Genomic DNA, 23,144 nt, shown 5'->3' with positions numbered 1-23,144 from the left:
GAGTATTGTGTTCAGTTTTGGAGGCTGTATCTTGCTAAGGATGTAAAAAGAATTGAAGCGGTGCAAAGAAAAGCTACGAGAATGGTATGGGATTTGCGTTACAAGACGTCTGAGGAGAGACTTGCTGAACTAAACATGTATACTCTGGAGGAAAGGTGATATGATACAGACGTTCAAATATTTGAAAGGTATTAATCCGCAAACAAAACTTTTCCGGAGATGGGAAGGTGGTAGAACAAGAGGACATGAAATGAGATTGAAGGGGGGCAGACTCAAGAAAAATGTCAGGAAGTATTTTTTCACGGAGAGAGTAGTGGATGCTTGGAATGCCCTACTGCGGGAGGTGGTGGAAATGAAAACGGTAACGGAATTCAAACATGCGTGGGATAAGCATAAAGGAATCCTGTGCCAAAGGAATGGATCCTCAGGAGCTTAGTCAAGATCGGGAGGCGGGGCTGGTGGTTGGGAGGCAGGGATAGGGCTGGGCAGACTTATACGGTCTGTGCCAGAGCCGGTGGTGGGCAGTGGGACTGGTGGTTGGGAGGCAGGGATAGTGCTGGACAGACTTGTACGGTCTGTGCCAGAGCCGGTGGTTGGGAGGTGAGGATAGTGCTGGGCAGACTTATACGGTCTGTGCCAGAGCCGGTGGTTGGGAGGAGGGGCTGGTGGTTGGGAGGCGGGGATAGTGCTGGGCAGACTTGTACGGTCTGTGCCAGAGCCGGTGGTTGGGAGGTGAGGATAGTGCTGGGCAGACTTATACGGTCTGTGCCAGAGCCGGTGGTTGGGAGGAAGGGCTGGTGGTTGGGAGGCGGGGATAGTGCTGGGCAGACTTAGACGGTCTGTGCCCTGAAGAGCACAGGTACAAATCAAAGTAGGGTATACACAAAAAGCAGCAAATATGAGTTATCTTGTTGGGCAGACTGGATGGATCGTGCAGGTCTTTTTCTGTCGTCATCTACTATGTTACTATGATGGGCAGTTGAGGACGTCCAAAATGAGGATGTTTCTGTGAGAAGGATGTCCATGCCTTTGCTTTGCCTATGGCACCCCCTTTATTTGGATTTTGGATCACAAGTAGCAGCACTGGGATTTGAACTGGCCACCTCTGGATTGCAAGACCAGTGCTCTAACCACTAGGCCACTCCTCCACTCCATTCCCTTGAAATTTGACCGTCACTGTGGGGGGAGGGGCAGTTCAGGACGTCCAAAATGTTTGAAAGGACGTCCACGCCTTCGCTATGCCTCCGCTGACACACACATACCTCCCCCACAGGGACCTGCATACTGCTGTGATGGACCTGAGTATATTTGAGGCTGGCAAAAAAGTTTTTAAAGTTGTTTTTTTCAGGGTGGGAGGGGGTTAGTCACCACTGGGGGAGTTAGGGGAGGTCATCCCCGATTCCCTCTGGTGGTCATCTGGTCAGTTCAGGCACCTTTCTGAGGCTTTGTCATAAGAAAAAAAATGGATCAAGTAAAGTTGGCTAAGTGCTCGTCAGGGACACCCTTCTTTTTTCCATTATCGCTCGAGGATGCCCATCTGTTAGGCATGCCCCATTCCCGCCTTCGCTACACCTCCGACAAGCCCCCGGGAACTTTGGTTGTCCCCGCGACGGGAAGCAGTTGGGGACGCCCAAAATCAGCTTTCGATTATTCCGATTTGGCCAACCCTGAGAGGACACCCATCTCCCGATTTGTCGAAAGATGGGCGCCCTTCTCTTTTGAAAATAAGCCTGTTTGTCATATAACACTTGGGTATAAGGTGGATAGTAGACTAACAGCTTGTAGCTCTTCAATTTGTCTTGCAGAGGTAAGAGTTATTAAAAAGATAGTTTTCCAAGAATGATATTTCAGTGAATTGTAGGTAAATGCTCAAAAGGCTGTTTCATTAAGGCCTTTAGTACCAGGTTAAGGTCTCATGATGGAGTTGGTGGACATATGGGGGAATGCAAATGTAGAAGTCCTTGAAGAAATCTTTTCACTATAGGATGCTTAAATATATTGATACTAGTAAAAAAGCCCCGTTTCTGATGCAAATGAAACGGGGGCTAGCAAGGTTTTCTTCAGAGTGTGCATGTGGGAGTGTGTGTGTCCCTGCCCTCTCTCCCTTCCCCTGTGCTATCTGTCCCCTCCCCCCTCCGAGTCGAGTCCTTCAGTGTTAAGTTTCCTGCTGTGCTGTGTTTGTGTTACAGAGTGAGGGGTTTGCCCTCTCTCCCCTCCCCCCTCTGAGTCCTTCACTGTTACTGAGAGAGCGATTTCATGCTGTACTGTGTTTTCCTTCACTGTTTGTGTTACAGAGAGAGCGAGGGTGGGGCAGACACTCATGGGGAAACCGGATATCTCTGCCACCTCACACTTCCGGCTGGAGGCTTCATTTAGAACATTGGTGGTGCCTTTTATATATAGAGATTTGTCAATAGGGTTGTGGAAAACCGATACTGCTGATGAACCCTTACTGAGTTATATGAAAATCCTCTCTGTGAAGATGAAGTAAATAGTCCAGAAGTGGTGAAATGGGACGAGACAGGATCAAGTTTGTTGAAGACACCATTGTTGAAAACGACCCCATTTAGATCCATATGATCACAGAGTGAATGGTTTACAAGATGCTCAGCCAAGCTGCCAATTTGAGGGATTTCAGGTTCAGATGCAACATCGAGCCAGAATTTTGAGTGATCAGATCTGTATGAAGGGGCAGAAAAATAGGTGGATGAACCAACATCACCAGCAGCCCTGGCAACCACGGTTGGCTTGGCCAGTGAGGGGTGATAAGTATCATGTGGGCATTCTCTTTTTTCACTTTCTGAAGTGTTAGTGGTATCAGTGGATAAGCATAGAGATGATATTAATTCCATGGGATGAGAAAGGCATCGTCTGTCTCTTTGTTCTGCGAGGGATACCTTTAGAAATATCTGTTGCACTTGTTTTGAGGGAATGCAAATAAATCTAATATCGGAGTGCCCCACTTCTGGAACAGAGAGTGAATAACTGTGGTCTTCAATGACCATTTGTGAGGCTGAAAATGTCTGCTTAGAGTATCTGCTATAATGTTTTGTTTGCCTGGAAGATATGAGGCAGTGATAGTTGCTCCATGGTGAATAACCAGAGTCCACAACCATTGGGCTTTTCAGCATAGCGAATGAGAACCTGTTCCCCCTTGTTTGTTGATACAGAACATTGCAGCTTGATTGTTCGTTAGGACTTGCACTACGTGAATTCTTGAGCTGAGATGAAAAAGCTTGGAAAGCTAAATGAATCACTCTGAATTCTGGAAACTGATTTTTCCTGGCTTTGAGGAAAGACCACATGCCTTGTGCGTGGGAGATGCCTGTGGGAAATGCCTATGTTGGGGATGTGTCTGTTGTGAGAATCACACTGATGGCTGTGGATTCTGAAAGGGAACTCCTGCCTGCACATTGTGCGGGTATGTTCACCACTGAAGATCTTGTTTGATTGCCTCTGTTAAGAAGATTTCTGTTGTTATCGTCTGGCAGCACCTGATGCAGAGATACCATTGAAGCAATCTCATTTTCAGTCTTGCATGAAGGACCACTTGTACCTTTGCGATCACATGCCCTAAAAGCATGAGAATTATTCTTGCTGTTGTGACCTGAATGGATGAGAGATGAGAAACCAGATGGTGTTCACTCTGCATTGGTAGAAAGGCTAATGCTAAGGTGATATTGAGAAGGGTGTCACGCCTAGTAACCCTCAGAATGTGAGCCCCTGCGCCGAACAGAGTTTGGCAGCTGGACAATCCTGATCTTACCTGAAGAGTGGAACAGCAACTCCTCAGGAGGTCAGGGGCGTGTAGACCCAGGCGAGACTTCCAGGACAGATGGAAAGCAGGAGCAAAGTCCAAGACCAGACAAAGTCTCAGGGCAGGTGACGAACAAGAGCAAAGTCCAGGTCCAGGCAAGGTTTCAGGGCAGGCGGCAAACAAAAGCAGAGTCCAGGTCCAGGCAAGTTTCAGGGCAGGCGGCAAACAAAAGCAGAATCCAGGTCCAGGCAAGTTTCAGGGCAGGCGGCAAACAAAAGCAGAGTCCAGGTCCAGGCAAGTTTCAGGGCAGTAACAGTCCGAGAGAAAACCCCAACGCCACAGAATCCACAATAGTAGAAGCCGAAGCAATGAGAGTTCTAACTTGCTGTTCCTAAATAGCCCTCCCCATCAGGAGGACCGGTAACAGCTGAAAGGAGGCGGAGCCACCAACAATCGTGACTCACAGCCCCGGATTGGCCGGCCAGAAGCAGGAGGCAGAGTCAGCCGCGATCGGCCAATCCGGACGTTGTGGGGAGTGACTTCATTCTTCTGAGGCTCCGCGCCTGCAAAGGATCCCTTTCTCGGGGAACGCCGGCCCTGTCCACCTGGCCGACGTCTCCCCGCCGCCACCGAAGCGGACCGGAGGGCCGGAGCAGCCCAGACCGCAGACAGGACTCCAGCGGTGTGACGCAGGGGCCTGGCGCCCGACCGCCTCTCCTGGCCAACACTCCCTGCGGCACTCCGAAAGCGCGGCACGACCGACGGAGGAGCGGCACAGGTGAGGAACGCGACAAAGGGCTCCAATGTATTCGAGCTCCTGTGTTGACCAGAGTATGGATTTTTGATAATTGATGAGGAATCCAAGCCTGGTGTGTAGGGATAATATCAAACGTATGGAATTGTTTAGATCTGCTGGGGAAGGGGCCATTATCAACCAGTCATCCAGATAAGGAAATACATGAAGCACTTGACAATGTGAGCAACTGCAGCAACTACACATTTGGTAAAAATCATTGGGGCTGATGTTAGACCAAATGGAAGTACTCCGTACTGAGGGCCAGATGCATCAACCAAACATTAAAAAATCTAAAACGTTTTAAAGTCCTTAACGAATTTAAAAAAACGAAGAATGCACCAAAAAAACAAGTCGCACATGTTCGGTGCGGTAAAGTAGAATGCATCAAACTGATGTAATCCCCATCGGTAATCGGCCCCTAAAGCATGCGCAGAGCAGCCAAGCATTATGCTGGCTGCTCTGCGCATGCCACAAATGTCAAAACAACCCAAAAAAAAGAAAACCAAAACACAAACACGTTGGATCGGGAGGGGGCAAAGGCGCTTGTCAGGAGCGTCCTTTACGGACGGCCTTGCCCCCCCCCCGAGTTCGCCGCTGCTCCCCGCTTCCCCCTGCATCAAAACAAAAATCAAAACTTAAGGCTGCCCCGGCCCCCCTCCCTTCCTCTCTTTCCCAGCTACGCCTCCCGCCATCCTCCGCCCCCTGAGGTCGTCGCTGCCGCTCCCCCGGGCCCCCCTCCTTCTTACCGGGCCCGCGCAGCGCCTCTCACCTCTGTGTGAAGGCGCTGCACAGGCAGAAAGAACAGCTGATGCCTCTTCACCCAGTCATGTCTCTCCTTTCCTCTTGGGCCCGCCCTTGTCTGATGTAAGTAACCTACGTCAGACGGGGGCGGGCCCAGGAGGAAAGGAGAGACGCGAACACTGGGCGAAGAAGCATCGGCTGTATTTTCTACCCGTGCAGCGCCTTCACACAGAGGTGAGAGGCGCTGCGCGGGCCCGGTAAGGAGAGGGGCCCGGTGGATGGGGGGGAGTGGCGGCGACGACCTCAGGGGGCATGGGGGCGGAGGATGGCGGGAGGTGGAGCTGGGAGAGGAAGGGAGGGGGGCCGGGGCAGCTTTAAGTTTTGATCTTTGTTTTGATGCAGGGGGAAGCGGGGAGCAATGGCGAACTCGGGCGGGGCAAGGCCGTCCGTGAAGGACGCTGCTGACGAGCGCCTTTGCCCCTACCGAGTTTGCCATCCTATAAGGTTTGTTTGTTTTTCCAAGCCCGCACAGCCACAATGAAAGATCCAGACCTCTCGTTAGATTTCACAGCGTTTTGTTCGGTTTTCCTGCGTTAAACCAATCGGAAAAGGTTAGTGCATCTCGTTACAATAGGGTTTCTACATGAACTGCTCATCTGCATTCCGTTTTCGTTAGCTGCTACCGTCATCGGAAAATGGGCTTTAGTGCACGCAACGGTTAAAAATTTCTTCGTTAAAGGCTCATTAAAGTTTAGTGCATCTGGCCCTGATAGTGATCTTTTCCCAAGACAAATCGGAGGAAACATCAGGTTCCTGAGGGGTCAGTGCTAGGAACGCTGCCTTTTAATATATTTATAAATGATTTAGAGATGGGAGTAACCAGCGAGGTAATTAAATTTGCTGATGACACAATGTTATTCAAAGTTGTTAACTCGCGACAGGATTGTGAAAAATTGCAGAAGGACCTTACGAGACTGGGCGGCTAAATGGCAGATGACGTTTAATGTGAACAAGTGCAAGGCGATGCATGTGGAAAAAAAGAACCTGAATTATAGCTACGTCATGCAAGGTTCTACGTTAGGAGTTATGGACCAAGAAAGGGATCTGGGGGTCGTCGTTGATAATACACTGAAACCTTCTGCTCAGTGTGCTGCTGCGGCTAGGAAAGCAAATAGAATGTTGGGTATTATTAGGAATGGTATGGAGAACAGGTGTGAGGATGTTATAATGCCGCTGTATCGCTCCATGGTGCAACCGCACCTTGAGTATTGTTTTCAATTCTGGTCGCCACATCTCAAGAAAGTATAATAGAACTGGAAAAGGTGCAGCGAAGGGCGACAAAAATGATAGCGGGGATTGAATTTTTTATTTATTTTGTTACATTTGTACCCCGCACTTTCCCACTCATGGCAGGCTCAATGCGGCTTACATATTGTATACAGGTACTTATTTGTACCTGGGGCAATGGAGGGTTAAGTGACTTGCCCAGAGTCACAAGGAGCTGCCTGTGCCTGAAGTGGGAATCGAACTCAGTTCCGCAGGACCAAAGTCCACCACCCTAACCACTAGGCCACTCCTCCACATAGGGATGACTTCCCTATGAAGAAATACTAAGGAGGCTAGGGCTTTTCAGCTTGGAGAAGAGATGGCTGAGGGGAGACATGATAGAGGTATATAAAATAATGAGTGGAGTGGAACAGGTAGATGTGAAGCATCTGTTCATGCTTTCCAAAAATACTAGGACTAGGGGCATGCGATGAACCTAGTGTAGTAAATTTAAAACAAATAGGTGACACTGAAGAGGAATTTGTTCAGCTCTTTGTCGTGAACGATAAGCATGAGATGTCTTATAAAGCATGTATATGTGAATAGTGACCATTTAGAATGACCTCTATGCTGTCAGCTCTGATGAGACTTGCATGTATCCTGAGAAGTATGGCACCAATGTCTTGATGTTGATTCTTGAGAGGTCAGGCGTTCATGAGCGTCTGGGCACAAACGCTTCAGTGCCAAGTTGATGCGCAGACGTCATGGACTGTCCATACGGAGCCATGCCTGGCATCACAGGTGATGATGGCATGTTGGTGCCAGAGATTTGATGCCACTCCAATGCAGCGCCTTGTGACGGGGCCATTTGTAAGTGCAAAGCAATTTGATTCTGGACAGAAACAACCTGATCTAACTGCTGGATAGCAGGAGTTTGTGGGCAATTGCAGCAATGCTGGGTGGTGGTGTGTCCCATGGCGAGTACGTTTAGACACTTCTTTTAGAAGTAGTGTGGTACTTCTCAGTTGGGGCTGAGGTTTGAACTGCAGACTGAGAAAGCAAAGGTTGAGGCACTACAGAAGAAACTTGAGATTAATCTAGTAATTTTAACTCTCGAGAGCTCTAGCATTCATGTTGCGATATTTTGCCTTTACATGTTATGCAATGCTTAAACCCCAGTTTTTGTTAAGACATTGCAAATACTATCGCCGCCATTATGAGGAATGGAGAGGACTACCAATGGGTCTTACTGCAACCACAGAAAATAAACTGAGCAACAGCTTAGCTGTGAAGGAATACATTGTGGCGGGAATACCCACACATGAGCAGGAGACTCTTCTAAGCTTGGGACAATTGATCCAGGCCAGCTGATGTACTGTGGCATCACCCATTTGTATGGCTGGACAGATCATTGTCCATGGAGAAGCTGAGCTCTGCAGAGTCTTAGAAGAGAATCAGTTTTCTGAGGCTGGGGGAAGACTGTTGAAAAAGAGTAGGACTGATGAATAGGAGAAAATGTGATGGGTCTGGCAGCTGAGGAAAACAACTGGCAGCAAATGCCAGAATTTTACATGAATGTGGAATGGGAAAGCATTGCTTGAATGAGCACATGAGCAGGACAACACTAGAAAAGAGCTAGAAAGGTAATGCACTTGTGTATGTTCTGTCTCTCTGCTGAGAAACAGTCTCATATAGTATCCCTTTGACAATATGGGCTGGAGTGAAGTAGTTCAGTGAAATTTTCAACCTATAAAATTTACCTGGTTAACTATTAAATTACCTGTGCAAATTCCTTTGAACACTATCCTAATGCTGCTTCCACTCTGCCTATATTCTTTAGAAGCATAAAAAAAAGCTATTTTATTTTGTGTTTTCCATTTCTGAACCTTTTACACATATATATCTTTGTAAATGTGTATCTTGGACACATTGCCCTTAAATGTCACTGTTTTGGAAGTCCATCCTTGGACTCTCTAGTTTGTATCAGAGGCAATAAAGCAAATATGACTTCTGCAGCCCCCCCCCCCCCCCCCAATTTTCAGCCTAATAGTAGAGCTACCAAGTTACCCAGCTCCAGGAGGGAAATTTTTTGGTCAGGCCTATTTTGGAACTTATATCCCAATTCAGGGTTGCAGAAATCAAGGACTGGCATAAAATTTGCCTCCTGGAACTGGGTAATTTGACAGCTCTCATAAGTACATAAGTAATGCCATACTGGGAAAAGACCAAGGGTCCATCGAGCCCAGCATCCTGTCCACGACAGCGGCCAATCCAGGCCAAGGGCACCTGGCAAGCTTCCCAAACGTACAAACATTCTATACATGTTATTCCTGGAATTTTGGATTTTTCCAAGTCCGTTTAGTAGCAGTTTATGGACTTGTCCTTTAGGAAACCGTCCAACCCCTTTTTAAACTCTGCTAAGCTAACCGCCTTCACCACTTTCTCCGGCAACGAATTCCAGAGTTTAATTACACGTTGGGTGAAGAAAAACTTTCTCCGATTTGTTTTAAATTTACTACACTCTCCAGCACTAACCATTAAGCATGTGCTTGCATTGTCCCTATTCTCACTCACAAACTATAATGCTATCATAGCCACAGATAGGCAATGTACTTTTTGCTGTAACTTCTGGAGCAGTGAATTAATAGTGGGGGATCAGATCCCTGGTAGGAGACCCCACTATGTTTGCCTAGGGAGCCAAACCAAGAAACACACAGTATTTGTGAGAATATATTTCCCTTCTCCTTCCCTCCAAGTTTATCAGCGGTCTCCTGCTACCTCTGCCTGCTGCTACTGTGCTACTCTAGCCTAGTGCCCCACCATTCTACCTCCTGTGGGGGTATTATTTTTTAAAAACTTTTTGTGAGGAAAGGGAACAGTGATATCCATCTATCTGTGTGCCACTCTGAAGGATAGATTTCAGAAAAGTGATGGTGATCCAAAACTTGTTTCTTCAAATCAACACGAAAGTCAAAAGGAGAAATGGCAAACGTTATAGGTGACTCATGGAAAGAGACCAAGACATAACATTGTTCAGCTCAAACAGTGAGTACATTAACCTTAGGTTAAGGTTATGCATTGCACAAATTTTTAGCACATCTACTGAATCCCCAAATGTCACTGCACGCCAATGAGCTTTTCAACATAAAAACACCCAACATAAAAACACCCACTGGTTCAAAGGGTGGTTTCATTAGTGCACTGAAGATGACATTGTGGTCGCAAGGTGGAGGTGGCTCATACATGGGCAGATAAAAGTTTGAGGCCTCTCATGAACCTGGAAACCAAGAGATGAGAGAAGAGTCTTCTAATTGACTAAACTGTGGAATGCAGCAACAGTTAGTCAGGCTTTCAGTATATCCACAATGAATATGATGAGAGAGATTTGCACACACTGCCTACACTGAAATATTCATTTGTGGATATCCTGAAAACCTGAATGGCTATCTCCAGGACCAGGTTTGGGAACCACTGATGTAGACTAGTGCAGCTAGGTGACCTGACTGATACCAAACTGGTCTGAGTGATATCAGAGCAAAAATGGTTATGGTACAGCACTGACCCTGCAGGAGGAAGACCATGGCAGAAGATATGTGGAGGACCAACCCAATGAAGGTCAGCAACCGCTCAGGGTTGAGGATGGACTTCTCATAGTCGACTAGGAATCCCAGTGGTTGTAGATCAATGGTGTGCTGGACTGCATTGCTAGAATTTTGATCACTGTGATCAGCCAGCTGTTGAGATAGGGATACAGAAAGTGCCCCTGGGGGCACAGATGGCAAACACCACTCACACTTTGTGAGTATCCTGGGTGCTAAGGAGGGACCCTGTATTAGAAGTCATGCTGTTGGATTAGCAAAGGTATTTCCAGTGGTAGGGATGGATGGTAAAGTGGGTGCATCATCTTTCAGAGCCAATAATAGCAGCCAGAAGTTCTGAGTGGGAGGATTGTGGCCAAGGACTTCTTCCTGCACTTTTTTTTTTTAAGAGGAGAAGATTCAGGTCTCAATCTAGGAAGAGTCTGAGGCCCCTAGACTGCTTTGGCACAAGGAGCAAAATTCTTGGTTTCTTTGGTCGAGATCTCTCCTTGAATGCCTTGTTATGAAGTACCTGAGGTTACAGGTGGCCCTCCAAGCAAGATGGCAGCAAGCAGCCAGGGAGAGTTTTGCTGGTGCCATGCTAGTTGTTGAGTTCTGATTGCACTCATGGGGGTGCCATTTCTGGGAGAATGCTTGTGGGTTCTGACACCCTAGAATAGGACTAAATAGTGGCTGCATGAGTAGAATTGCAGAACTGACACTAGTAGAGAGTTTGCTATGATCTTTTGACTGGGTGGGCTGATCCTGTGGTTGAGAGGCAAGCTTGCAAATGGTCGCGTTGTCCAATTTGGGTCATTGTATCCTTTGTCTCCCAAAAGGTTGTGGCACAGGAGAGACCAGAAAGTTGACAGTCAGATGCTCACAACCAAGCCCTGCAGCAAGTGTTTATAGTAACTGCACTGCAGCAGTCCTGGAGTATTATAGGTAAAACAAATGAAGTGGTATGTGGCCTCCTGGAGAGCCAGAATGAAGGGGGCCATATTGTGTTAAAGGTGTTCCATTAAGGAGTCCTCCAACTGTAGTAAGAAAGAATGCCGACAGCAAAGCATTTTTCAACTAAAAAGGCATGGAGTCTTAGTATAGTAGGCTCTTCTACCAACAGAGTCAAGGAGCCCAAGCTCTTTTCCTAGTGGACAGTTAAGTTGCATTCTGCAAATTTGGATTTCTTGAAAGTTAAGTGTCCATTGAATAACAGGGTAACAGTGGAAGTGTGGTCTACAACTGCACAGAGTCATGCTGTTGAAGGTCCTGTAAGACACTGGGGACACGCACCGCTCCTTGGTGGTGCTGCAAGATTTGAAGGCTCTTATGAGATCATCTGGATGGCAGATGTTCAATTGTTTGGAGAAACCAATGGTAGGAAAAGTACTTACTGGTCCTGCTGAGGAGCCTCAGGCTCTGGGAAGGAGGCACACTCCTTTCCTAGAGTCTAGCTGGGCTCCAGGTTCTTCTCCCAAATAATGGGTAAGCTGGCGACCAGTCAGGTCTGATACTCAGTTTTAGACAGCAGGAAGACCAGGGTAATGTGGAGTGGTTGCATGGGTTCTGGATGCTGGAAAGGGTGATAGTCTTGGTAACAAGTTTACATAGAATCTAGAGTACCAACACACTTAAGTCCTAGGGAGAAGCTTTGACAAGAGAGAGCTGCAGCACACTTCCATTATTCACCAATGCTGTAGTCCTGGGTTCTAAAGAGGAATGTTGCTGTGACAGCATCTTAGCGACAGGCTTGGCTGCACAACTGATCTAGAAAATGGCTGTGCGCTCCCTGTTGGGGTGTAATAGCTGAAGACTTATGTTGAGGGGAACTGAAGGTTTGTGCTGGTGGTGTTCTTTACTAAAAATATCAGCAAACCACACTAAGGGGTTGGGTAGAGCAATAGAAGAGTGGGTGGGTGTTTTTTTTTTTTTTGGGGTGTGTGGTTCTAAATTCCAGAGAGAAGGGGGGGGGGGAAGGGTTGAGGCACATGAATTAGGAAGGCCCACACAATTTCAAAGAACTATAAGATAGGGGAGAGTTCTAGCACACAAGCTCCAGCAGTGATATCACCAACTAGTGAGCCTGTTGTCTCCCCCTTTTTGTCTGCAAAGAATGACTAAATGCACAGTCACCCCCCTTGTCAACTAAGGGAGTTGTAGCAGTAATGACAGCAGAAATACTTTTACATTTGTTAGTGCTATAATTTTTTTTGGGGGGGAGGGGGGATTTTTTTTAAAGGTACATTTTTTTTGATTGTTTCAAATAAAAACTGATACAGTGAAAATGAAGGGCCTTTGCCATTTTACATTGATTTCTATACCATCTTCAAATACAACACCAGAATCTAAATGTGCCCTCCATAGGATCAGAGTAGGTCTAGCATACAGCAAAGACCAGAGTAGGCTGCAGCATCACTTCTACAGAATGTGGAAAGCTAACCAAAACAAAGAAACTTTTATTGATGGAAAATGGAATGCTTTTAACAGAAACGAACTATATGAACACATTTATTACAAAACCAAGGAATTTTCACATTTCTGAAGCTATACAGTAGCAGCAGGTTAAAAAAAAAAAGACAACTAAAGCACTGCAGTCTACAGGAATTCACCACCATTGCTGTTTTACATTAAAACAAGAAATCTAAAATAGTCAGTAGCGGCGTGTAAAGCGAGGGTCAACAGGCCGAGTCTGTCCTCCAAATCCTCCTGTTTGCATGCCACCTTGCATTATTTGTCCTGGTCGACCCATGGGTACTGATGGGCCCTGGAGTTTCCACCCTGCACAAAGCCTCCATGCCTAGGAAAAACAAAGATTTCTTTTAAGTTTCACCGCAATGTTACATTTCCAACAGCTGAAACTTTGTGCAACTGCAGCTTCTATCAAAATGAGTTATTTAAGATACAATATAGATCAGGTAGGTTATTTTTTTAGGTCAACAAGACAAGCAAACATTGCATATGTCCTGGTTGTGTTTCTCTTAACCTTAAAGTGGTATCCTGGCTTATAATTAATCTACAAAATTGGTAGATATTTTATTATTCATCCATGGACAAAACTAATGTCAACACAAATGTTTTAGAAAAGAATTTTACTTAGATGACTTGTGGTACAAGCACAAAACCATGCTCACTTTGAAAAACATGTACAAGTGACCTAAGAAGCTTTTTTAGCCACAAGCCTTCATCATGTAAGCATGTTGCAATCAGAAAAGACTGGCAAAACAGACTGTTAAATGAGCACGACTGCAACATGTGAGTAACAATACCATTTCCAAGGCTTCAACCTGGCACAAGTTAAAACGGGACAAATGTATCTGCCATGTGTCCAATATATGCACATGTATTTTCAAACAGAATTTAAAGTGTCCAAATGTAAAAAATGGTTCAATATACCAGCAGAAATCTCCCCTACTAGTATCTCCAGAACTTACAAGGGAGAAATTGTCTTTGTTGATCCTGTACTACAACAGTCTTCAATGATTAATAACCCTTGCCTGCCCCTCTCCTCAGTTCTCCAATTTGGATGCTTATAGTTATTAAATTTACAGACATGTTACATCTGTGATTCTTGCTCTGATTTGAGAAGTAATCATTTTCTATATGCATTTTGGGGGGGGGGGGGGGGGGGGGGGGGGGGGGGGGGGGGTGGGGAGCGGGACAGCTGGAAACAGAGGTCACTGCTGCCCATGAGGGAAAGGGAAATGGGACTTGATATACTGCCTTTCTGAGGTTTTTGCGGTTTACATAGTATATTCAGGTACTTATTTTGTACCAGGGGCAATGGAAGGTTAAATGACTTGCCCAGAGTCACAAGGAGCTGCAGTGGGAATCAAACTCAGTTCCCCAGGATCAAAGTCCACTGCACTAACCACTAGGCTACTCCAAAACTCCAAAAGAGAACGCCAAAAGTGGACTATACAGATATAAAGTGAATAAAAATGGCCACAAGCACTATTGCCTTCTGCCCTCCCCCCACCCCCCCAAAAAAAGAACAGTAAAGCAAGTTCAGCATTTTAACCCACTTGCCCTTCCATCCAGTACCTCTGCTCTCCATTCAATGCTGTTTAAAAACAAGTTATTTAAACCATGCAGGTACTCATTGCAGAAGCAGCAAAATTAGACTACCATCAGCCCTCTACCTCCAACCTGACTTGAAGGCAAAGAGGAGCATAATAGGAGGCAGGCAGGCCCATTACACCGAGTGGGTGTTGACTGGAACTAAGGACAGAGAAGCAGGGGCCTAGGGAACTAAGTTGTGATTGGAAGAGCAGGGACCAAGAGTTGATGGGATTATATGTTCAAGTTTAACTTAATAAATGTTTCCCATTCTTGATATTACCTTTAATCTATATTTTTCTGATGAAAATACGTCAATTAAAAAGGGGTGGAGAGGGAGATCAAGGACTAGACAGGACAACTGGGTAAGAAGTGAGATGCAGAAGATGAAAGTTTAAGACTAAAGACAGGGCTGGGTGCAAGAAAAAAAAAGTGAAAAGTGGCACGAAGAAAGGCTGTAAAAAGAATGGTTGAAAAGTAAGAAGGGAACGGCTTAAGAGAAGGAAGTGGTGTCAGAGAGGGAAGGAAGCACCTAGTGAGAAACAGCTAAGATAGGGAGGTGAACGTTGCAACAGAGTGGGGAGAGGGAATGAACTTTTTTTTTCTCTATCCAGTCTATCAATGTCAGATGTAAGACAGGAATGAAATGGAAATAGAAAGACTAAAATAGAAAGGCAAGCCAAAAGTATGTTTTACAATCTATTTTGCAAACTGACTTCATCCTCGTATTTCTAATTAGTCACTGTCTGCTGAAGCCTTGTATTCTGCTTATGTAACTATGGTGAGGTACTCTGCATGCATATAGTTTGTTTAGGCATATCAACAGCCCAGCTTATTCTGTTTTCCCAGTAGGAGTATACTAGTGTGTTGATTGAAACACGAGTCTCAAGAGATTGGATTAAACTACTAAATTAAGATTAATTTGCATTCTGGGACTGTGGTCCCAGTAACCTAGAAATCACTGGGTTAACTTGAAAGGGGGAGACTCGCCCAGAGGCAGTTGTGACCCAGTCATTGGGAGAAGGGTGCCACTGTACAGCATAAGTGGCAGGTGGACCTGAGCTCTGCTAGGGATAGACCCTCTAAGTGGCCACCCCAAGTGGGTGGCTAGGCGTTTCATGACAAGGAGGTTAGTGTCCTTCCAGCAGGGCAAGTTTGCAAAATAGGTTGCAAATGTACTTTTAAGCAGAGCTTGCAATAATTCTTCTGCCTGGCACTATGGCAGTGCATGTAAATACAAAAGGCAAACTAATTTTGAATGCCAATATTTGCTATGATTTTAAATATATAATTATCGCTAACTAGCAAGAAGATTGTAGAAGTTTCTAGCAGCATCACACCACGCATGCCCTGGTGCCTTCCTGCCCAATGCACAAAGAATTCAACTCCAAGGTTTGGTGGGAGGGTTTAAGAGAATACTTGGCCTGCTGTTCTTGGAGAACACCTCTACAGGTGAGTAACTTTGCTTTCTCTTAAGACAAGCAGGCCAGTGGTCTTCAGTTAGGAATCCCTAGCTGCCAGGCTAACGAAAAACAATACTAAGACAACAGGGACTTGAAAGGTTGAGGCCTTGAAACTATATACATTCTGGTCGTGTAGGTGCAGACTGGAACAGAGCAAAGCTGGGCTGTGGGGGGGGGGGGGGGGGGGGGGGGGGTGTGGAAGAGTTAGATTCTACAGACCAAATTCTGCAGAAGTTTGACCGAACCATCTGTCATGTTGGGTATCCTGCTCAAGGCAGTAATGAGATATAAATGTATGGTCATTAGACCACATCACAGCTTTGCAGATCTCTTCTATGGAGGCTGATCTCAAGTGGCTTACCAACATCGCTATGGCTCCGACATTATGAGCCTTGATATGACTCTCTAGAGTCAGTCCAGCCTGGGCAATGCAATCTGCTAGCCAATTAGAAATTGTGTGTTTGCCGATGGCTACTCCATCTGGTTTGAAACAAAAAGCTGGATGATCTGTCTATCGGCTTTAGTCTGCTCCAGATAGAAGGCTAAGACTTGCCTGCAATCTAAGGTATGCAGTACATTTTTGCCAGGATAGGCATGTGGTTTCAGGAAAAATGTTAGTAGAAGGACTAAGATGGAACTCTGACACTAGCTTAAGGAAGGAACAGGGTGCATGCGGAGAACTACTCTATTGTGATTAAACTTAGTGTAAGGTGGACCCGCTATTAGAGCCTGAAGCTCACTGACACCGTAAACCGAAGTGAAAACCATCAAAAAAAACACAACTTTCCAGGTCAAATAGTTCAGATGACAGGAATCAAGTGGCTCAAAAGGAGCTTTCATGAGCTGGGTGAGCACAAAGTTCAGATCCCATGACACAGTAGGAGGTTTGACAGGGGGCTTTGTCAATAGCAACCCTCTAATGAAGCAAACTAGAGGCTGTACAGAGATGGGCTTCCCTTCTACATGTTGATAAGCACTAATTATGCTCAGATGAACCTTATTTCAAGTTGGTTTTCAAACCAGATTCAGAGAGGTGCAGGAGGTACTCAAGCAGTTTTTGTGTAGGGCAAGTGAAGGGATCTAATGTGTTGTCATACCATATGGCAAACCTTCTTCACGTAAAAGAGAAGCACCTCTTAGTGGAGTCTTTTCTGGAAGCTAGCAAGATGCGAGAGAAATTCTACACGCCCAACATCCAAGCCATAAGAGCCAGGGACTGGAGGTTGGGCTACATAAGGGATCCTTCCTGTGTGATGAGGGTCAGAAAACAGTCTAAACACCACGGATCTTCAGAGGATAGCTCTGGAAGAGGAAACCAGATCTGCCCCAGCCAATAAAAGGTAATTAGGATCATAGTTCTCTGGTCTTGCCCAAGTTTCAGCAAAATCTTCTCTATGAGAGGTACTGGAGGATATGAATACAAAAGACCCCCTCTCCCATGCAGGAGAAAGGATCTGAGCCTGGAACAGAACTGGGGGACTGAGTGGCAAAAAGATCCACCAAGGGAGTGCCCCACTCTTGAAAGATCCTACAGGCTATGCCCATGTAGAGAGACCACTCATGTGGTTTTAACACGCTGCTCAGTCTGTTTGCCAGGCTGTTCTTCTTAACCTGCCAGGTACATAGCTCAAAGAACCATTCCATTAAGGAGGGCTCACTGCCACCTGATAGAAGGGGATAGTATTCTGTAACCCCCCCCCCCCCCCCAGCTTGTTCACACAGAACATTGCAACCTGTTTGTCCATCTGAATGAGAATAATTTGGTTCTATAGCTATCTCTGAAAGCCTTTAGAGTGCTCCAAATGGTCTTGAGCTTGAGGAAGTTGATATAGCAAGTCTTTTCCTGAGCAGACATGTTCCCTGGGCGTGACGCCCATCTACTGCCTCCATCCCAAGTTGGATGCATCCATTGCTCACACCTTCTGAGACAGTGGAATTTGGAATGGTAGTCCAATAGTCAAATTTTACCAACTGTTCACCAGAGAAGAGCATAAGTCAACTCTGGAGGAATCTGGATGACATCCACTAGGTTCCCAGCCACCTGAGACCACTAGCTAGTGTCCACTAGGCCTCTCAAATGGAGATGTACCATGGGAATGACATGCACTGTTGAGGCCATATGGTCCATTAATCTCAACATTTGCAGAGCTGTGACCTGTTTGCTGTTTGAGACCTGCAAAGTGATTTATCAAGGTCTCTGCTCTCGCTTGAGGAAGAAAAACCTGAGCCTGTAATTTATCTAGCAGGACTTGTATGTACTCCAATCCAAAACCAGGAGTAGGTGGGACTTGGAATAGTTTATCACAAACCCTAGCAGCTGAATAGGCTGCTGCCCTCCCTCCTGTGATGTGCTCTTGACTAGCCAATTGTCCAGATAAGGTAACACAGACTCCCAGTCTGCATAAATATGCTGCTACTATCAATAGAGCCAAACGTGAGGCCAAATGGCAGAACATGGCACCAGTAGAGGTGTTTTTCTATTCGAAATCTGAGATATGTATTGTGACTGGGAAGTATCAAAAAGTGAGCTCAAGCATCCTTTTAAGTCCAGAGAGCATATACAATTTTGTTCCTGAATCATCCTGAACTTTTTTTTTTGAACAGGAATTTGTTCAGGGCCCTTAGGTCTAGGATGGGATGAAATCCTCCCATTCTTGGGCACAAGGAAGTACCTGGAATAGAACCCCTCCTTCCCTTTTTTCCTAGGTGGCATGGGTTTGACCGCACTGGTCTGTAGAAGGGCAGAAATTTCCTCTACAAGTACCTGCTGTGCTGAGATCTGATGTTAGATGTTCTTGGTGGGCAAATTGGTGATCTCCCGAATCTAATGTACTGCGTAAGCAAGATGGACTATTTGAAGAACCCACTGGTCAGAGGTTACAAGAGACCACCTTTAATGTAAAACAAATCAGCCTCCCAACTATCGGTAGGCCATCTGGGACAGTTAGTTTTACTGCAGCTATGCACTCCTGTAGCCAGTCAAAAGCTTGTCCCCTGCTTTGACTGGGAAGCAAACTTGGACTTCTGTGGTTGGGAATGATGAAACAAAATGCTGGGCCTGGAGGCTCTGGGAAGAGCAAGAAGGCAGCGGCAACCTACATTTTTGAGGGTAGTAGGGTCGCCATCCAGGCCACTTGTAAACCTCCTAGAAGAGGGTGCAGGGACAGGGACTAGGTGGTATCAGTATGTTTCTTGACGAGGTCAGCTACCTTCTCCACCCTCTCCCCAAAAAGGTTGCCTCCTTGGCAAAGTATGTTCACCAACCTCTCCTTAATCAGTGGTTCCAGGTCAGGAGCACAGCCGTGGGTCTGCACATCTGGACACTATCAAATAAACTTTAAGTGCTCCAGGTCAGATACTTCCTGTAGCCTGCTCCTGAGGAAGAGAATCCATGAGACTTAGCGTACTGCATGTGGGCAATAAGCATCGAAGCTTGAAACATCTTCCTCCTAAACAAGTTTATTATCCGAGTCTCTCTACCTGGGGGAGCCGAGACATGAGTCCTAGCTCATTTGAGGGCGGATACAACCACCAAAGAGTGGTGAGGCAGCTGGGCCCTCTTGAATCTGGGAGCCTTCTGGACATATTGTGCATACACCTTCATTGGTGTAGAGGGGAGATTCTCAGTTCTTCATCAGTGCATCTTTAAGGATAGGGTGCAATGGTCCTTAGGGGGTGATTCAGTCTACAACAGATAACATACCTGCCCTGGGCTTCTCCTCCATCTCCAACCTAAACGTTACTAGTACGACTAATTTCTATAGCGCTACTAGACATACACAGTGCTGTACACATTTTATGCAGGTACTTTCTCTGTCCTTGTTAAAGGGCTCTCAATCTAGGTTTCTCTACCTGGGGCAAAGGAGGTTAAGTGACTTGCCCAAGGTCACAAGGAGCTGCAGCGGGAATTCAACCAAGGTCACCAGGATCAAAGCCTGCTGCACTATTAGCCATCTCCTTGACAAAACCAGTGAAACAGTCCCTCAGGTAGAGATTTACATCTCAAGATGGGGAGGAATCAGAAGGGACCCCATAAGACGACTCCTCCGAGAGGTAATAAGGGTCTTCTTCTGAGTCCTATGAGCAATCAGGCTCCTCTTTATGCTCAGATTTGACTAAATCTGTGCCTGCTCCAGCTCAGTGGAACCACGTTCACACCTCAAAGAGCACCAGTGGAACAGTCCTACTAAATCTGTGCCTGACCAGCTCAGTGGACCTACATCTGTGTTTCGAAGGGTATGGACATCAACCCATGCAACAGCTCTTGACGTCTGGGGAGAGGGAGCTTTCCAGGAGTCTAAAGGTAGGCCTGCACCTCTGGCGCTCTTTGAGGTGCAGTCCTACCTTTAGACTCCTGGAAAGTGCCCCCTCCCCAGACGTCAAGAGCTGAGTTGCATGGGTTGATGTCCATACCCTTCGAAACACAGATGTTGAGGATCTCGCCACAGGCATTAAGCCTCAGGAAAAATGTGGGGCTGATCCACAATTGGCCCATCACCCTCAATGCCTGAGTGTGCATCTGTAGTATCTGTGCCAGCTCCTCCCCGAGGATGTCAGGGCCTAAAATACAAATCTTCATACTCTACCAACTTCACATACATCTGCCCCAAGATATGGAATACAATACTGAAAGTCATAAAATGCACAACTGACTACCTGACATTCCAAAAACACTTGAAACCACACTTCAGAAAATTCTCATTCGATGAACCTACACAGTCAAGATGACCAAACACACCATGTAACTTGACCACCAACAAGCGTGCATTCACTCTAAACGTCTATGTAATATGTCTAACAAATACACTGTAAGCCACATCGAACGACAACTGATTGGAAAATGTGGGGTACAAAAGCAGAAATAGTGTAATAAAAAAAGAAAAAAAGATTAGATTGCTGAAGTATAAGCAATCCTCCAATTGGGGGGGGGGGGGGGGGGGGGGGGGGGGGGGGATAGAAAGTAAGAAGGATCGCTTGTGATTGTTATTTTGGACAATATTCTTGTATTTTTACACTGCATTTATCCACCAAAACTCCCGAGGCAGACACTACAGCTGAAACACGGTGCCATGGTGGGTCTTTTATAAAGACTTGAAACATCTATGCCATTCTTCTGTCTTCCTCAAAAGAGTTGCATCGACTAGACTACTCTTTTTGGTTGGGTTTCTACTTGTAGTGTTTTGTGCTCAACTTCTTTGGACTTTTCTTCTGGCGATTTGCGAAAAATAAAGGAAACGTCAAAGGCTGAAAAAACCCCAAACTTATGAAAAGAACAAGGGAGGATAAAATAAAAGCAAAAAATACCCACACAGGAAGGCACTGCGACTAGAACACACACAGCGAGAACAACACGTCCTCTCTGCTCCATGGAAAAACAAAAGACCAAGGAACCTGTGCAGGAAGGTATTGGCATATGTGCGGTTGGACACTATTAGAAACTGCTACAATTTTCTCAGTCAGATGTCACCAACTGTGAGAATACAAAGTGGCCTGCTTGTCCTCAAAGAAAATGCACAACACTGTCGAAAAGTTGTTTATGCACATTGGGGGGGGGGGGGGGGGGGGGGGGGGGGGGAGAGGCGCAGGAAGAGGGAACTTGCAAGACAATGTTTACCTAGGGTGCTAATGCTCTTGGACTACCTTTTGTTACAAAAAATGTTAAGTATAAGCCAAGAAACCCACTTGAGTATAAAATCAAGTCCTCCCCCTACTTTAAACAGCTGTTATCTTTCTATAGCATCACTTACTCTCAGCCATAACAAAAACATGTTAACTATTCAAAACAGCATAGTAAGCACTGCATATTTCTATAGCAGCACGACAGAAATTAAAGTTGTAAGAAGAAGGAGAAGGCAGATCAACTGGGGCCCATGGCAATGCAACAATATAAATGGACAGACTTCTTTGAAACAATGTATTTAGAAACACCTACTGCTCCCCATGCCCTTAATCATGAAGGCAAAGATTCTCTATTTTTTACTCAGATTTAAAAATGGGGAACACAATTCAAAGAATCAAAATAGACATGATCAAATGCAAAGTCTATTCCTTGTACAACTAGCATAATCCAGGAGTAACCAGTGAAGATTTTTCGGAAAGATGATTCAAAGACTACTTTGCACCACATTAGTTTTTAAATGATAATGTTCTAAATAGATGCACAGGTATATAATGTGAATCAACTCTGATCAGCTTTCTAAATGGCAAGTCTTAAAACATATGCAAACAAGTGCTGAGCCGGCCTTAGGCAGTTGAATTGCTTTAACACCTTACAGAAAAAGGGCTGGGTTATAAAAGGGCTTTTACCTGCTCTATTGTTCTCTCAATGACCTGCTAGTGTGTCAAGAGCTTGTCCTGGGCAACAACAAAGAGGTGTTAAAGACTCTGTTCAAAAGGTGTAAATTCTCATTAAAGACTATTCCAGGTCAAAAGTCAAACAGGAACATGTGCTCAAAACCTTAAGACAGTGTTTTTCAACCAGTGTGCCCTGGGAATCCCAGATAGGCCACCCCTGCCTCATGCACCCTGCCCAAGCTGACATCTTTTACCCATGTCCCCCCCCCCCCACCCGAACAGGCATCTTTCACCCACAGCCCCCCCCCCCCCCCCCAACAAGGTCTGCCAACCTTTTATTCCTTTCCTCCTTCCCCAGTGCTCTTCCAACCTTCTCATTAAGTACCAACAGTGTCAGCAATGAAGGCAGGCCAATCCTGGAAGCTTTCTTTCTGTAGTCCCACTACCTCTGAAGCAACTTCCTGTTCCAGCATAGGTGGGAACTGCAAAAAACAGCTTCAAGAGCCTGCCTGGACTGCCCATGCTGCTGGCATTGAATAAGAAGGTTAGAAGAGCATCAGGGGGGAAAGGCTTAAAAAATAGTTGCTGGACCTTGGAGGGGCGGGGAAGATGCTGTTCTCAGGAGGGGCAAACTGGTGGAAGATGCTGGGGGAGGGGCATGGGCAGAAGATGCTGGTTCAGGGAGGGGAGAAAAAATGTTGTCCATCAGCTGAGCAGAGCAGTATAGGGTGGGCACTGGGCAGGAAAACAAAGGTGCATGACCACCAGGCAAGGAGGAAAAGATGCTGAGGAGGTGACCTGGAAAGAGTTCAGTGAGAGAGTGGGAGAAAAATTGGAGTAATAGAGAGAGAGAGAGAGAGAGAGAGAGAAGGCAGGTGAGCAGAGAGAAGAGTGGGAAAGTTGCTGGACCCAAAGATGGAAAACGAAAATCAACAGATGCCTGCCCTTGGATGAGGGGGAAAAGCTGGGCAGTAGAAAGGGCAGGTACATAGGAGGAGAGGTGGGAACACAGTGGGCAGGTGCTAAAAATGAGTAGAAAAAAAAAACTGATCAGTGGCAGACAAATATAGAGAAGGAAAAGAAAAAGAGAAGAAAGAAGAAATGGAAAAGCAAACCTGGGAAAGGAAGGAGAGAGGTTCTGTATGAGGGGCAAGGAGGGAGGGAGGTCAGAGAAGAGAGAGATCCAGTGGAGT

General features: G+C 46.0%; 1 protein-coding gene across 3 annotated transcripts in view; it reads right to left on the bottom strand.

Moving 5' to 3' along the window:
- Positions 1 to 12,574: 12,574 nt before the first annotated feature.
- LOC115480740 (scaffold attachment factor B2-like) overlaps positions 12,575 to 23,144 on the bottom strand; it is a 205,543-nt gene continuing 194,973 nt past the window's right edge. Inside the window, exons 18-19 of one of the 3 annotated variants that reach the window (XM_030219611.1) lie at positions 21,964 to 22,011; positions 12,850 to 12,935 (exon numbers count right to left, since the gene is read on the bottom strand). In XM_030219611.1, the coding sequence (XP_030075471.1) occupies positions 21,999 to 22,011 (13 nt within the window). In that variant the 3' untranslated portion in view covers positions 12,850 to 12,935; positions 21,964 to 21,998. Of the gene's footprint in view, positions 12,936 to 21,963; positions 22,012 to 23,144 lie in introns of all 3 variants that reach the window. The other 2 variants (XR_003943860.1, XM_030219610.1) reach the window with 2 other exon arrangements.

The sequence above is a fragment of the Microcaecilia unicolor genome, chromosome 11 (genome assembly GCF_901765095.1).
Source record: "Microcaecilia unicolor chromosome 11, aMicUni1.1, whole genome shotgun sequence".
Taxonomy (NCBI): domain Eukaryota; kingdom Metazoa; phylum Chordata; class Amphibia; order Gymnophiona; family Siphonopidae; genus Microcaecilia; species Microcaecilia unicolor.
The sequence above is the reverse complement of the archived record's forward strand: the minus strand, read 5'-3'. Positions and strand labels throughout refer to the sequence as shown.